The 15,126-nt window shown below is 42.5% G+C and overlaps 1 protein-coding gene across 2 annotated transcripts in view; it reads right to left on the reverse strand.

The window, feature by feature from the left end:
- The window catches only part of SLC12A7 (solute carrier family 12 member 7), a 310,242-nt gene that overhangs the window by 167,287 nt on the left and 127,829 nt on the right, over positions 1-15,126 (reverse strand). For both annotated transcript variants that reach the window (XM_037893370.2, XM_043540293.1), the window contains exon 2: positions 8,648-8,742. In XM_037893370.2, the coding sequence (XP_037749298.1) occupies positions 8,648-8,742 (95 nt within the window). The remainder of the gene's footprint in view (positions 1-8,647; positions 8,743-15,126) is intronic.

The raw sequence follows: 15,126 nt of genomic DNA on the forward strand, positions 1-15,126 counted from the left end.
GATGAAGCTAAAATAATTCAGGCTAGAAATAAGACATATATAGTGATGGTAATTTAGAATCATAGAAGATTAGGGTTGGAAGAGACCTCAGGAGGTCATCTAATCCAACCCCCCGCTCAAAGCAGGACCAACTTCCACTAAATCATCCCAGCCAGGGCTTTGTCAAGCCAGGCCTTAATAATCTCTAAGGATGGAGATTCCACCATCTCCCTAGGTAACCCATTCCAGTGCTTTACCACCCTCCTAGTGAAATAGTTTTTCCTTATATCCAACCTAGACCTCCCGCACTGTAACTTGAGACCATTGCTCCTGGTTCTGTCATCTGCCACCACTGAGAACAACCTAGCTCCATCCTCTTTGGAACCCCCCTTAAGGTAGTTGAAGGCTGCTATCAAATCCCCCCTCATTCTTCTCTTCTGCAGATTAAATAAGCCCAATTCCCTCAGCCTCTCCTCATAAGTCATGTGCCTCAGCCCCCTGATCATTTTCGTTGCCCTCCACTGGACTCTCCCCAATTTGTTCACATCCTTTCTGTAGTGGAGGAGCCAAAACTGGATGTAATACTCCAGATATGGCCTCACCAGTGCCGAATAGAGGGGAATAATCACTTCCCTCGATCTTCTGGCAATGCTCCTAAAATGCAGCCCAATATACCATGAGCCTTCTTGGCAACAAGGGCACACTGTTGACTCATATCCAGATTCTCGTCCACTGTAATCCTAAGGTCCTTTTCTGCAGAACTGCTGCTTAGCCAGTCGGTCCCCAGCCTGTAGCAGTGCATGGGATTCTTCCATCCTAAGTGCAGGACTCTACACTTGTCCTTGTTGAACCTCATCAGATTTCTTCTGGCCCAATCCTCCAATTTGTTTAGGTCACTCTGGACCCTATCCCTACCTTCCAGTGTATCTACCCCCCAGCTTAGTTTCAACCGCAAACTTGCTGAGGGTGCAATCCATCCCATCATCCAGATCATTAATGAAGATCTTGAACAAAACCAGCCCCAGGTCTGACCCCTGTGGCACTCCACTTGATACTGGCTGCCAACTAGACCTCAAGCCATTAATCACTACTCATTGATGACAATCTAGCCAGATTTCTATCCATCTTATAGTCCATTCATCCAATCCATACTTCTTTAACTTGCTGGCAAGAATACTGTGGGAGACCATATCAAAAGCCTTGCTAAAGTCAAGGTATAATGTCAGGGTGATTGAAGTCTGCCATGAGAACCGGGGCCTGGGATCTGGAAACTTCTGTTAGTTGTCTGAAGAAAGCCTTGTCTACCTCATTCTCCTGGTCTGCTGGTCTACAGAAGATGCCCACCCCAACATCAGCCCTGTTGCTCTCACCTCTAAACATAACCCAAAGACTCTCAACAGGCTTTTCTCCAGTTTCATACTGGAGCTCTGAGCAATCATACTGTTCTCTTACACAAAGTGCAAATCCTCCACCTTTTCTCCCCTGCCTGCCCTTCCTGAACAGTTTATACCATCCACAACAGTGCTCCAGTCATGTGACTTACCCCACCAAGTTTCCATTATTCCAATCACATCATAGTCCCTTGACTGTGCCAGGACTTTCAATTCTTCCTGCTTGTTTCCCAAGTTTCTTGTGTTCGTGTACAGGCACCTACAATAACGAGCCAATTGCCCTACTTTCTCAATAGGAATCAGGAGGCCTCCCCTGTTGCACCCTCCTCCTTGTGTTTCCTCCTGGTACCCTACTTCCCCACTTACCTCAGGGCTTAGGTCTCCATCCCCGGTGAACCTAGTTTAAAGCCCTCCTCACTAGGTTAGCAAGCCTGCCTGCGAAGGTGTTCTTCCCTCTCTTTGTTATGTGGATCCCATCTCTTCCTAGCAATCCTTCTTCCTGGAACAATATCTCATGGTCGAAGAATCCAAAACCGCCTCTCCAACACCACCTGTGTAACCACACATTTACTTCCACTATTCAATGGTCCCTATTTGAGCCTTTTCCTTCAACAGGGAGAATGGATGAGAGCACAACTTGCGCCTCAGACGCCTTTATCCTTCTTCCCAGAGCCACATAATCTGCAGTGACCTGCTGAAGGTCATTCTTGGCAGTATCATGGGTGCCAACATGGAGAAGTAGGAAGAGGCAGCAGTCCAAGGGCTTGATCGGTCGCAGCAGATACATCCTGAATTCTAGCTCCAGGCAAGAAGCACACTTCTCAAGTTTCCTATTCTGGATGGCATATGGATGACTATGTCCCCCTTATGAGGGAGTCCCCAACCACCACCACCCATCTCCTTCTCCTGGAAGTGGTGGTCGTAGAACCTCCATCCCTAGGACAATGCATCCCATGCCTTCCAGTCGATGGGGTCTCCTTCTGATCCCTTCCTTCAGATGACTCTTCCACACCATTCTCCTCCATAGTACCTGTGCAGAGAGCCTGAAAACAGTTTCTTAGCTCTATCTGCATTGGGAGTATATGGATTCTCCTCCTCCTTCTTCTTGAGGTCACATACTGCCAGTTTTCTTCCCTGTTCTGCACTGCCCTCTCTGATTCTTCAGCATGCTGTGCTTGCAATGCCAAATGCTGACTTCTATACAGAAAGTCTTCATTTTCTCTGATGCAATGTAGGGTTGATACTTGGGTCTCTAGTCCTTTAACCTTCCCCTCCATTGGAACAACTTACCATCACTTGCCCATTACTTGAAGTCTTTAAATCAAGATTGAAAGTCTTTCTAAAAGAGATTCTGTACCTCAAAACTGAAGATATAGGCTTGAGACAGGAATCACTATATGAAATGCTATAGCCTACATATGTAGGAGGTCAGACTAGAATAGATGATCCTAACAATCTTAAAATTCGATGAATCTATGAAATGCTAGTCTCTTTAATTATCAATGTTTAAATGAAAACAAAGAGTAGAGGTAGCTCATTGAGCTCAGTGAAATCTATGTCAAACAATGGATCCCATATTAATGTTTCCACCCAGGCCACACTGAGGGTATTGATGATTTGTAAGAGTCTGAATTGGATGAAAGGGCATACAGAAAATGGAATAATAAGGAAGCAGATTGGGCTGTGATCCTGGGAAGTAAAAATCATTTCTAAGATCCCTGTGATCCAATGTCCCTTTGATGCATTAAAGCTGTTTAGTGAGGCCTCAGACACAGCAATAAGGTAAGCTTCAAACCAGATCAAACTCCCTATAGGAGCATTTTTCCCCTCTCTTTCCTTGGGGCAATAGCTATGAAGACAATGGTATGGATCAAAAGCAGCCCTTTTGCTCATTCCCTTCCTCTACAGGGTTCCAGACATAAGCAGTTTCTCTAGCTCCTCCTCCAGTAAGCAAAAGCTAGCCAGTCTATATCTCCTCTCTTATTGGGAACAGGTTTGAAAGACTATACCCAGCGTGGACTAAAACTACTGAGGACAAACTGCATTTTATATGGTACAATGTGGCTACTTTTCACATTTCATGTTCCTTCCTTAATTTTCTTTTCTTTATCCTGATAGACATCTCTTTGGAACTCCTTCAATATCTTCTTGACTGTGTGCAATTTCACCTGTCCCACCTTGGGAGGGTACCTATTTCAGATTTACTGGGCCAACGTTTTCAAACATAGGACCCTAAAATTAGGAATTTAAATCCGTAAATAAGTGACCTGGTTTTTAAAAATGCAAAGCATCAGTAGCTTCCACTGAAGTTAATAGAAATCTACATATGGATTTAGAAACCTAATTTTAGAATCCTACGTTTGAAAACCATAGCTCTGGATTCCCAAAAGACGATGGGCACGTACTCCCAGATCTAGACTGATCTCCTTTATAATCAGCAATAAGATTCTGGGTGGAGTACGTCTCTCAATCAAGAAAATCTAGAAATGACTATTTCTATGTGCTACAAATCTCCAAAAAGCACATTTGAATGTCTCAGTACATTATTCCCTCTTCAAATACCTGCAGTTCATAGTGGGGAACCTGTGTTTGCAAGATGTGGCCCTTCCTTTGGTCTACCTTTGGTCTGCCTTTGGACTATAAGGTGGATAGAAAGCTGGCTAGATTGTCGGGCTCAATGGGTAGCGATCAACGGCTCGATGTCTAGTTGGCAGCCGGTATCAAGCGGAGTACCCCAGGGGTCAGTCCTGGGGCTGGTTTTGTTCAACATCTTTATTAAAGATCTGGATGATGGGATGGACTGCACCCTCAGCAAGTTCGCAGATGACACTAAGCTGGGGGGAGAGGTAGATATGCTAGAGGGTAAGGATAGGATACAGAGTGACCTAGACAAATTGGAGGATTGGGCCAAAAGAAATCTGATGAGTTCAACAAGGACAAGTTTAGAGTCCTGTACTTAGGATGTAAGAATCCCATGCACCACTACAGGCTGGGGACCGACTGGCTAAGCAGCAGTTCTGCAGAAAAGGACCTTAGGATTACAGTGGATGAGAAGCTGGATATAAGTCAGCAGTGTGCACTTGTTGCCAAGGAAGCTAGTGGCATATTGGGCTGCATTAGTAGCATTGCCAGAAGATCGAGGGAAGTGATTATTCCCCTCTAGTCAGCACTGGTGAGGCCACATCTGGAGTATTGCATTCAGTTTTGGGGCCCCCACTACAGAAAGGACATGAACAAATTCAGGAGAGTCCAGCGGAGGGCAAGGAAAATGATCAGGGGGCTGGGGAACATGACTTACAAGGAGAGGCTGAGGTAACTGGACGTGTTTAGTCTGCAGAAGAGAAGAGTGAGGGGGGATTTGATAGCAGCCTTCAACTACCTGAAGGTGGATTCCAAAGAGGATGGAGCTTGGCTTTTATCAGTCATGGCAGATGACAGAACAAGGAGCAATAGTCTCAAGTTGCAGTAGGGGAGGTCTAGGTTGGATATTAGGAAACACTATTTCACTAGGAGGGTGGTGAAGCACTGGAATGGGTTATCTAGGGAGGTGGTGGAATCTCCATCCTTAGAGGTTTTTAAGGCCCAGCTTGACAAAGCCCTGGCTGTCATGATTTAGTTGGTGTTGGTCCCGCTTTAAGCAGGGGGTTGGACTAGATGACCTCCTGAGGTCTCTTCCAACCCTAATCTTCTATGATTCTACCTTCAGTCCCTCAGGGTCTCTAAGATAGCTAGGATACTGATTCTTTCTGAGGGAGAAAAGGGTATCTACATTTATCATACCCTGGATAACTGTCTCAGTTGGTTATAATGCAGTTAGGTGGTCTGTGTCTGCAACAAACTAGCATCAGACACACCTGGGAAGACAAGGCTTACACTCATCTGAACAGTGTTTTTCATTTTCTAAGGCAGGGTACAAAGAATCAAAGGACTGGTATAGACTTTAGTCAACAACCTCAATATTTTATTCTTGCAGGCATTTCACTGGGAACAGAGAGAAATGTGTCCCAGAGGAGAGCCCAGAGAAGGGGCTGGGGATCTCAGAAACCACTGAGGTGGGTGAGGATTCCTGTGACTCTGTAACACAGGGAAGCAGTGTACTTCCAAGTGTGGGAGAGGCTGAAACTAGCTCCTTTCCAGTAGAAGGCAACATGCCCTCAGGCGCAAGGGCAGGAGAGGTGATGTCAGTGATTAAGGAAACTGTCCCAGTTGTTAGCTGGCAGAGTTCTGCAGATGAACAAGAGACAGAACCCTTTCTAGGGAGCACAGAAAAATGTGTCTTAGGAGGGGGCCCAGAGGAGGAGACTGGGGAAGGAATAGTGGGGGTACAGGAATGTCTCCTCACTAGTCACTTGGGGCAGGATGCCCGGGACACTAGGGTGGCTGGGTCAGCATCTGTGTGCCCAGGCACTCAGCCTGTGACCCAGGTTTTGAGAAGGAACTGTGTAACTGACCTCCTGGAGGGTTTTTGTAAAGTAACTGTGTGTCTTTAAATCAAGATGCGGCTCCAATGCCTGTGATAACAGAGGAGTTGGGAAAAGAAAATTGCCAGGTTGTAGTTTGTGAGAATACAAATGGCCCAACTAACAGAGAGGGGGGTGTCTTACCCCACGCTGGTGAGACACAGAAAGCAATTATGGGAGAGCTGCTGGGAAAAGGTGCATCTGATCGAAGAGTAAACACACCTAGCCCGTAGAGCACAGATCACAGCCCTCCAGGGGGCAGGGAAGGACTCAGTTCTGGAAGGAGGAACACAGGATAACCCCAAAAGGGGAGCTGGATTTTCTGCATACATACAGTCCTGGGGTTGGGAGACCACTCCCCAAAGGGCCAACCAATGTGTAGGATCCCCCTGAACATCTATCTTGCCAGACCCAGAGGCACCAAAATTCCAGAAACGTGATTAAATTAAGAGCCGACGCAGAGGGGAACAATGGAGGGAAGGAAAAGCTAGTGACTGATTACATGGGAGAGAGTCAAAGGACACCATGGGTGATGAACAAACTAACCTCAAACTACACTATCTGAACAGAGGGCGTGGTATCATAAAGATACTAGTAAATGCACATCTGTGATAAAAATTTTGGCATTAATGTTAAGTTTTGGGGATAAGAATTTTGACACAGATGTTAAATCTATGATAATGCTACTTGTCAAGGAGTGTGGGGGAGTCAGGACCCTGCACCCCCCACTTCCTGCAATTCACCGTGACGCTCAGCCAGCCAGTAAAACAGAAGGTTTATTAGACGACAGGAACACAGTCTAAAACAGAGCTTTTAGGTACAGAAAACAGGATCCCTCAGTCAGGTCCCTGTTGGGGAGTGGGGAGCACAGACCCAGGTTCTGGGCCTCCCCGCATCTCCCCAGCCAGCTCCAAACTGAAACCCCTTCCTGCTGCCTCACCCAGCCACACTCCCAGCCCCTCCTCCAGACTTTGTCCAGTTTCCCAGGCAGAAAGTGTCACCTGGCTTCAACCCCTTCCTGGGCTCAAGTTATGAAGGGCAGCCGCCATCCTTTACTTGCTGGTCGTCAAGTATCATCCCTCAGTGAAGTCACACCCTTATTTCCCATCACCATCTAGTACTGATGCACTACCCCAGGGAAATGGAGGCACGCCCCGTGACAGCAGAAGACAGTAAACTAGTAAAACTCCCATTCAACATTACCAGGTTAACACTCCCTACTTCCTACTCCATCACACTACTTTTCAATTAATACCTGTAAACAGGTTTAAAGCTTATCACAGCAGAGAAACCATAAAAAACCTGGTTTACTGTGTGTGACTGGGGAAACTGAGGCATGCTGCCTCATAGCCTTAATGGCTGGATCCCAAAAGAACTATAACACAAACCGCCTTCAAGCTAGTCAGTGACTAACCCTCTTGCAGTAAACTAAGGGTACCTTGGAGGAACACCCTACACCTCCATGTTCATTTTGAAAAAAATGATTGTGCTGTATCCAATGCAAAGTTTGCCACGTTGGGTGTCTTCGGAAGGTTCATGATGCACTGAGCATGGTTTTTCTAGTGACGTTACAGTAATTGTTACAGTAATGTTATAAGCTATAATTTCATGTATATAGTTATAAAGCTGAAAATTTATCCTCATGGCTTAAACCAAGCCCAACAAAAACTCTCCAAGAACAGAGAGGTAGTTCACACCTCATCAGGGCATGTATGGGGAAAACCCAGCCCAGCCTCACAGGAACAAAGAATGCTGGCCTAGGTAACATCAAAAGGATCTGTTAGACTCTGAGTGAGTCGCCCCCCTTCCTTTGGTCAGTTTGGGACTGCAATGAGGTAATGCTCACCTGACTCTGAAGGGGAGAGGGGCAAAGCCAAGGGGGAAGAAAGGACATGATAGAAGGGAGAGACATTTGCCATGCACTTCCTCTCTCTTCCACCTACATCTACAAACACCACACCAAGCGACTGAAGCGCTGATCAAAGGGGAGAGCCTGACTGAAGAGCAACCAGCCAGCCTGTGGTAAGAAGCATCTAAGTTTGTAAGGGCACTGAAAGTGTTGAGATCAGCTTAGAATGTGTTTTGCTTTTATTTCATTTGACCAAATCTGACTTGTTAGTTTTTTGACTTATAATCACTTAAAATCTATCTTTATAGTTAATAAGTTTATTTGGTTATTCTACGTGAAGCAGTGCATTTGGTCTGAAGTGTGACAGAGACTCCCCTTGGGATAACAAGCCTGGTACAAATCAATTTCTTTGTTAAATTGTCAAACTCATATAAACTTGCAGCATCCAGTGGGCATAACTGGATAATGCAAGACGGAGGTTCCTAGGGTTGTGTCTGGGACTGGAGGTATTGGCTAGTGTCATTCGTTTGCACAATCCAAGGAGCAGCTTACATGCCAGAGGCTGTGCGTGAACAGCCCAGGAATGGAGATTCTCACAGCAGAGCAGGGTAAGGCTGGCTCCCAGAGTCAAGGATTGGAGTGGCCTAGCAATCACCGGTCCAGACAACACCAGAGGGGAATGTCACAATAATTTGCTTATAAAATAAATTATGAAGTGGATAAGAAAGTTTCTAATCAAAATTAATTTAAAAAGTGATTCTTGATCAGACTTTTAAAAACATTAACACAACCTCATGGAAACTAAACAATTAAAAGAAGCAAATTATGTTTACATGTCTTGTACAACAGATTTCTAGTATACAGAGAGCTGCAATTGTTTTTACTTTTCCTCACTCTCTAAAAATAACCTGAAATTGCTCTGTAATTTACTCCTCAAAATAAGTTATTTTAAAAATTCTGAAAGTTACCTCAAAGAGAGCCATATTTTTCCCTTCATAGCTATTTCCTTGGTCCATCTCGGCACTGTTAATAAATGGACTATTTTCCTTCGGAATCCCATCTCCTGGTGGAAAATAAGAAATGGTTAGAAACAAAGGCAGCAGCAATGCCTACCTCAGAAAAGCAGTTGAAACTTAGAAACAGACTCATTAGCCCAATTTTTCCCCTTATGAAGGCTCTGTGTTGACCTAACTCATATCAAAGATAGCTAGACCAGTTCACTGATTAACTTAGCTAGCCTTTGAAGCCAGGTAAGAAATGTGCACAAAAATGTTGTTAATTTTAGGGCTGTCAAGCAATTAAAAAAATTAATCACGATTAATTGCAATTAATCGTGCTGTTAAACAACAATAGAATACTATTTATTTTAAATATTTTGGATGTTTACTACATTTTCAAATATATTAATTAAAATTACAACATGGAATACGAAGTGTACAGTGCTTACTTTATATTTATTTTTATTACAAATATTTGCACTGTAAAAAAAACAAAAATATATTTTTCAATTCACCTCATACAAGTACTGTAGTGCAATTTCTTTATCATGAAAATTGAACTTACAAATGTAGAATTATGTAAAAAAACTGCATTCAAAAGTAAAACAATGTAAAACTTTAGAGCCCACAAGTCCACTCAGTCCTACTTCTTGGTCAACCATTCACGCAGACAAACAGGAGACAATGCTGCCTGCTTCTTGTTTACAATGTCACCTGAAAGTGAGAACAGGCGTTTGCATGGCACTATTGTAGCTGGCGTTGCAAGATATTTACGTGCCAGATGCACTAAAGATTCATATGTCCCACCATTCCAGAGGACATGCATCCATGCTGATGATGGGTTATGCTTGATAACGATCCAAATCAGTGCTGACTGACTCATGTTCATTTTCATTATCTGAGTCTGATGCCACCAGCAGAAGTTTCATTTTCTTTTTTGGTGGTTTGGGCTCTGTAGTTTCCGCATCAGTGTGTTGCTCTTTCAAGACTTCTAAAAGCATGCTCCACACCTCGTCCCTGTTTGATTTTGTAAGCTACTTCAGATTTTTAAACCTTGGGTCGAGTCCTGTAGCTATTTTTAGAAATCTCACATCGGTACCTTTTTTGTGTTTTGTCAAATCTGCAGTGAAAGTGTTCTTAAAACGAACATGTGCTGGGTCATCATCCGAGACTGCTATAACATAAAATATATGCAGAATGCATAAAACAGAGCAGGAGACATAGAATCATAGAATATCAGGGTTGGAAGGGACCTCAGGAGGTCATCTAGTCCAACCCCCTGCTCAAAGCAGGACCAATCCCCAACTAAATCATCCCAGGCAGGGCTTTGTCAAGCCTGACCTTAAAGACTTCTAAGGAAGGAGATTCCACCACCTCATGCAATTCTCCCCCGAAGGAGATTTTAATTTAATTGACAGATTATTTAATTGACGCATTATTTTTTTAACAAGCATCATCAGCATGGACGCATGCCCTCTGGAATGGTGGTTGAAGCATGAAGGGACATATGAATCTTTAGCGCGTCTGGCATGTAAATATTTGGCAATGCCACCTACAACAGTGCTATGCGAACGCCTGGTATTCTATTGTTCTAAGTGCAATTAATTTTTTTGAATTAATCACATGAGTTAACTGCAATTAATTGACATCCCTAGCTAATATATAAATTAACACACACACACACACACAAAACCACTGTTCAGTGACACTTAAGGTTATTTAGTGACAGTTAAGGTTGAATCGGTACTGAGCCTACCTAGCCACCCAAACCTTAATAGTATAGAAATAAGAGGGAAAAGAGAAAAGTCTCCACTTGCACTTTTATGCAAAACCTATCGATACCTTCATACTCTCTTCTCCATTCAGTTTGAGAGTTATTCCACATTAACATTGCTGAAGTCATCATTAAGGTTTTTCATAAGAGCACAAGTTGGATGAAGCTGAGAAACATATAGCTTTTCAGTGTCTGTTGGAAAGGAAAGCATATGCTTTAGGGACAATTGGAGCTGCAGTAAAGAGTTATTAAACATCAATTGTTTTGTTTGTTTCAAACTCCCTTGCCTGACGATAATTCTCAAGATGGGGCATGACACAATAAATATGTGTGAATGTTCTATAAATTATTTCTGTATGTAAAAGTGTAGATCTATTCTGAAGCAAGACTTATGGCTATCAGATCACCAAGTATAATATCTTTCATTCTCATGTAATTCTCTCTGGATAGCTACTAACTCAATAAAATATTTTCCAAGGCATATGAATCATTTTTCCTTTATTTTTATCCTGCATTTTAATCATTTTCTACCAAGCATTGGACAGGGGACCTAATTAAAGTCTCTTGCCATGTAAATTAATCTCTTCATGTTTTCAGGGACTTTTCAGTAACAAGTCTTCCAGATACGCTATACTTATTTTAGGATTATTGTGATTTTTGTTTTAATATGTAATTACTTCTACTGCAATTGTTTCTATTTTCATTGTTTATAATAAAAGTCTGTTTTTACTTCAATATGTGAGACGGTGCAACACTATGGGCTCAAGTGAAATCATCACCTTTTAGTCATACTTTCAATTTTTATTGACTAAAAGGCATAAATATTTTTGGGTGTTGCATGTCTCATGAATGATAAAAGTGGTTCTAAAGGATTAGTGCACACTTGTAATTTCCTTTGGAAGACAGCAATAGGCTTAAGAGAATTACTACAGCAGCTAAAATTTTCTAAAATTAAGTTTAACTGCTTTGTCCATAGATATTTTTTCTGTTGCAGAAAAGGCATTATAGTCTGTGTTAAAATAGCAGGTTAAAATTTTTTGTCAACAGATTTTTTCAATTAAAAATTAATGTTTCCATTGGGTTTTCAGTTACAAATGAAGTGAGTTGAAAGTTCTCAGCCTTCAACATTTGAAAAACATTGTGATATGTGAAGATTATTTATGAGTTGCCTGTTAACTGGATATTGTGGTACATATAGAATGATTTGTCAGAGCAAATTTAAAAGTTTTAAATGGAAAAAAATAAACATGCTTGTTTTTTAATGTCATGTGTGCTTAATTACCATTCCTAATGTTAAGTTAACTTGTAAAAGAGGCATCATCCCAGCACTGAATATAACATATATTATATTATAATGTAGTTAAGACTGAAACTATATATCAGTATTTAAGGCAAAAAAAAAATCTTTTATCTTGATTGTTACAACATCCCTGTAATGTATTTTAACCTAAATTACTTAAGTGTATCCTCAAATATTTTAATGTAACTTTGGGAATTTCCTGGGGGACATTTAATATTTTTAATTATTAAAATGTTCACACATGAACAGTAAACAAGAAAGCTAAAAGAGAATGCTACCATGTGAGATTTCTAATTATTTGAAGATATACAATAACAACCTTAAATAGCTTTTTAAAATTTAACTTTTAGGTTTGGTCATTCAAGTATAGACTCTAGCTGCAGTTAATGGTAATTTTCTGCTGTTATTCTTCATAATCAAACACTGAGGATCAGGAGAATGGAGGCAGTGGCCATCTTTGATTATGGCAGGTGATGACCTCTATCTCATATTTTGACAAGGGCATCTTAGCAGAGTGCAAATTGTGACCTCGGTCTCATTTAGATGACTACTATTTTGAAAGAGGGCAGTCCTTCATGAATTCTCTGAAGAGAACATTATTCTTCAGTCTCTGCTGAAAGAGGAATTTTCACTTATGAAGAATAATTTTTAAAAGTGACCATTAATGCTAAAAATATTTTTAAACATACCTTATCAGTGTAATCAGATCTGCTCAAGATTTATTCTGACAACTTTTGTCTAGAAAGACAACACCCGAGCTCATCTTTTTGGGACTCCTCCCCTCGACAAAAACGACAACAGCCAACAACAACAAAATGTCAGATGTAAAAGAGTACAACATTTCTTATAGGACACTTTTCAATTAATATTAATTTCTAAACCAATGACTTTACTAGTAAACTCTCAGAAAATTCAATCAGTACTGTAATTTTGAAGAGTTACTCCTGGGGGAATTCTGCACCATTGTGCATGTGCAGAATGCATGTGTCCTGCAGAATTTTTTTCCACAGAAAATACATTCTGCCCAAGTGCTGCATTTCCACCTTTCATCCACCAGAGGCCGCTGTGATACTAGGACAGCCAGCAGCATGAACATAGCTGCCTGTTCTGGCACCACAGCTGCCTCTGGTGGGCAAAAGGTGGAACTGCAGTACTTCACGGGCAGAATGTATTTTCTGTGGGGAAAAAATATTCTGTGTATGTGCAATGGCACAGAATTCCCCCAGGAGTAGAAATTCATCACAGCACCCTGCTCGCGGAGCCAGGTTAGAACAGAGTAGGGCACATGGGGCTGCTGGGGGGGCGGGGGTCACAGACTGGGGGTCAGAATGGCTAGTGCAGGGAACTGACTGGGGCACAGACTCAGGAGCTAGTGGGATGACAGCATTGAGCCAGGGGCTGAATGGGAGTGAGGGTGCAAGGCCACATGGGGATGGGGGAGGGGAGCTGCAGGGACACATGAGGATTGGGGAGGAGGCTGCAGGGACACATGGGGATGGGGATATGTGGGAACAGCGGCAGATGTGCCTGACTGAATGGGAGAGACTTGGGGTCAGCCAGAGTCTGCATGGCGGGAGGCTCCCCACCTCCCTAACAATCCCACCCTTCACCCCCCAAAAAAAACTGTTCCATACTTCTCCCACCCACACTCCATCCTTAGAGGTTTTTAAGGCCCAGCTTGACAAAGCCCTGGCTGGCATGATTTAGTTGGTGTTGCTCCTGCTTTGAGCAGGGGGTTAGACTAGATGACCTCCTGAGATCTCTTCCAACCCATATCTTCTATGATTCTACGATTTTTCATACCTGGCTCAAAGCTTCTTACGGCATTGCTAGTCTGTGTTTCCTCTCTGGGAGAACAACATGGACAGACAAAAGGGGAGTCTCATTTCAATTTTTAAAAGTTCTAGCCTTCCCTTGGGTCTTTTGGCCAGGTGCCCACTCACTTCCTTTTACCTATGCATGCAGTCAGACTTTTTAACCCTTTACAGGTAAAGCAAGTAGAGAACAGCTACTATAAAAGATTTTTTAGCTAACTGGCTGGCTGGGTGTCAGGGAGCTACTCCCCCCCCACACACACACACCTTCATTTATCACAATAGTCCAGTCAATACCCCTTAAATCAGAAGACTGTGCAGGCCTGGGACCTAACCTCCCCCATACTAAACTTTCCTTGACCAGCCTTGGGTGAAACTCAGGGATTTCCCCACTAAAACTGAGAAAAAGTATTCTCTGCTGCTGATAAAGTACCCTCTCCCCAGGAATGTCCCTAACAAGAGTTATAATCACCAAGGGTTGTAAAGTAGAGAGACATAGGCACTGGGAAGTTTTAGGGAGGATACAGAGAGACTCAAGAACAAATGGTAATAGATAAGTTCTGACTAGTGGATTCATGCTGACCATCTGCACAAAGAGGGAAAGTCATAAATAAATTACAATTTTGGCATGAGAGATAAAATATAAGAGACTTGGTCAGGGAGGAGGACACACAGAAGGGCAGGGAGGAGGACACGTGTGATTGGTTAAATTTTGTTATGTAGGGGTGTCGGACAATGTGATAAATTTAGTATAGAGTTAAAGGAGGTATATACAGTAAATGAAAAACAACACTCCTTGGGAACCAACAAGCTGTGGCATACCCTATCCCCTTGCATGACCATGACATGTAAGGGGATCAGAACCCCCAGAGAAGTAGATTCTGACTGGCCATTGGGTGAAATGTGCTTGTATATTAGGAGCGGTAAGCATAAGAGCTTTGCTTGTGATATGTATTCTGTGTGTGTTGCTAACAAACAGATGTTTAGAGCACAGTTGTGTAAGACTCTTTCACTGGGAAAAGGTCCTGCGGATCCAGAGAGCCCTGAGCCCCAAGGGAAGAGGTAAGGGCAGGTACTCAAATTGACCAGGTTTCTCCCTGAGCCCCCGACTGGTAAGGGTAGGTGCCTTATCCCCTGAGCCCTCGGAATGGAAAGGGTGGGGGTGCCTAAATTAACTCGGTCACATCTTGAGCCCTCGGTAGGGTAAAGGCAGGGTGCTCTAGATTGTGCAGGTAACAGCCATGCTGGTTAAAATGCCAACCTGATTTAGAGGAGAAGTAAAAGCAGATATAAATAATAAATAATAATAATAATAAAACTATAATATATAACAAATGGAAGAAAGGGGAATTTGATAGTAATGAATATAAATCATAAATTAGGAACTGTAGAAAATTGATAAGGGAAGCCAACAGACATAAGGAGAAATCTATGGCCAGCACAGTAAGGATAGTAAGGAGGAGTTTTATAAATGGATTAGGAACAAAAAGAATTCTGACAATAGTACTGGTCCATTATTAAATGGAAATGATAAAATTATCAATAGTAATGCAGAAAAGGC

This window comes from Chelonia mydas, chromosome 2 (genome assembly GCF_015237465.2).
Source record: "Chelonia mydas isolate rCheMyd1 chromosome 2, rCheMyd1.pri.v2, whole genome shotgun sequence".
NCBI lineage: Eukaryota > Metazoa > Chordata > Testudines > Cheloniidae > Chelonia > Chelonia mydas.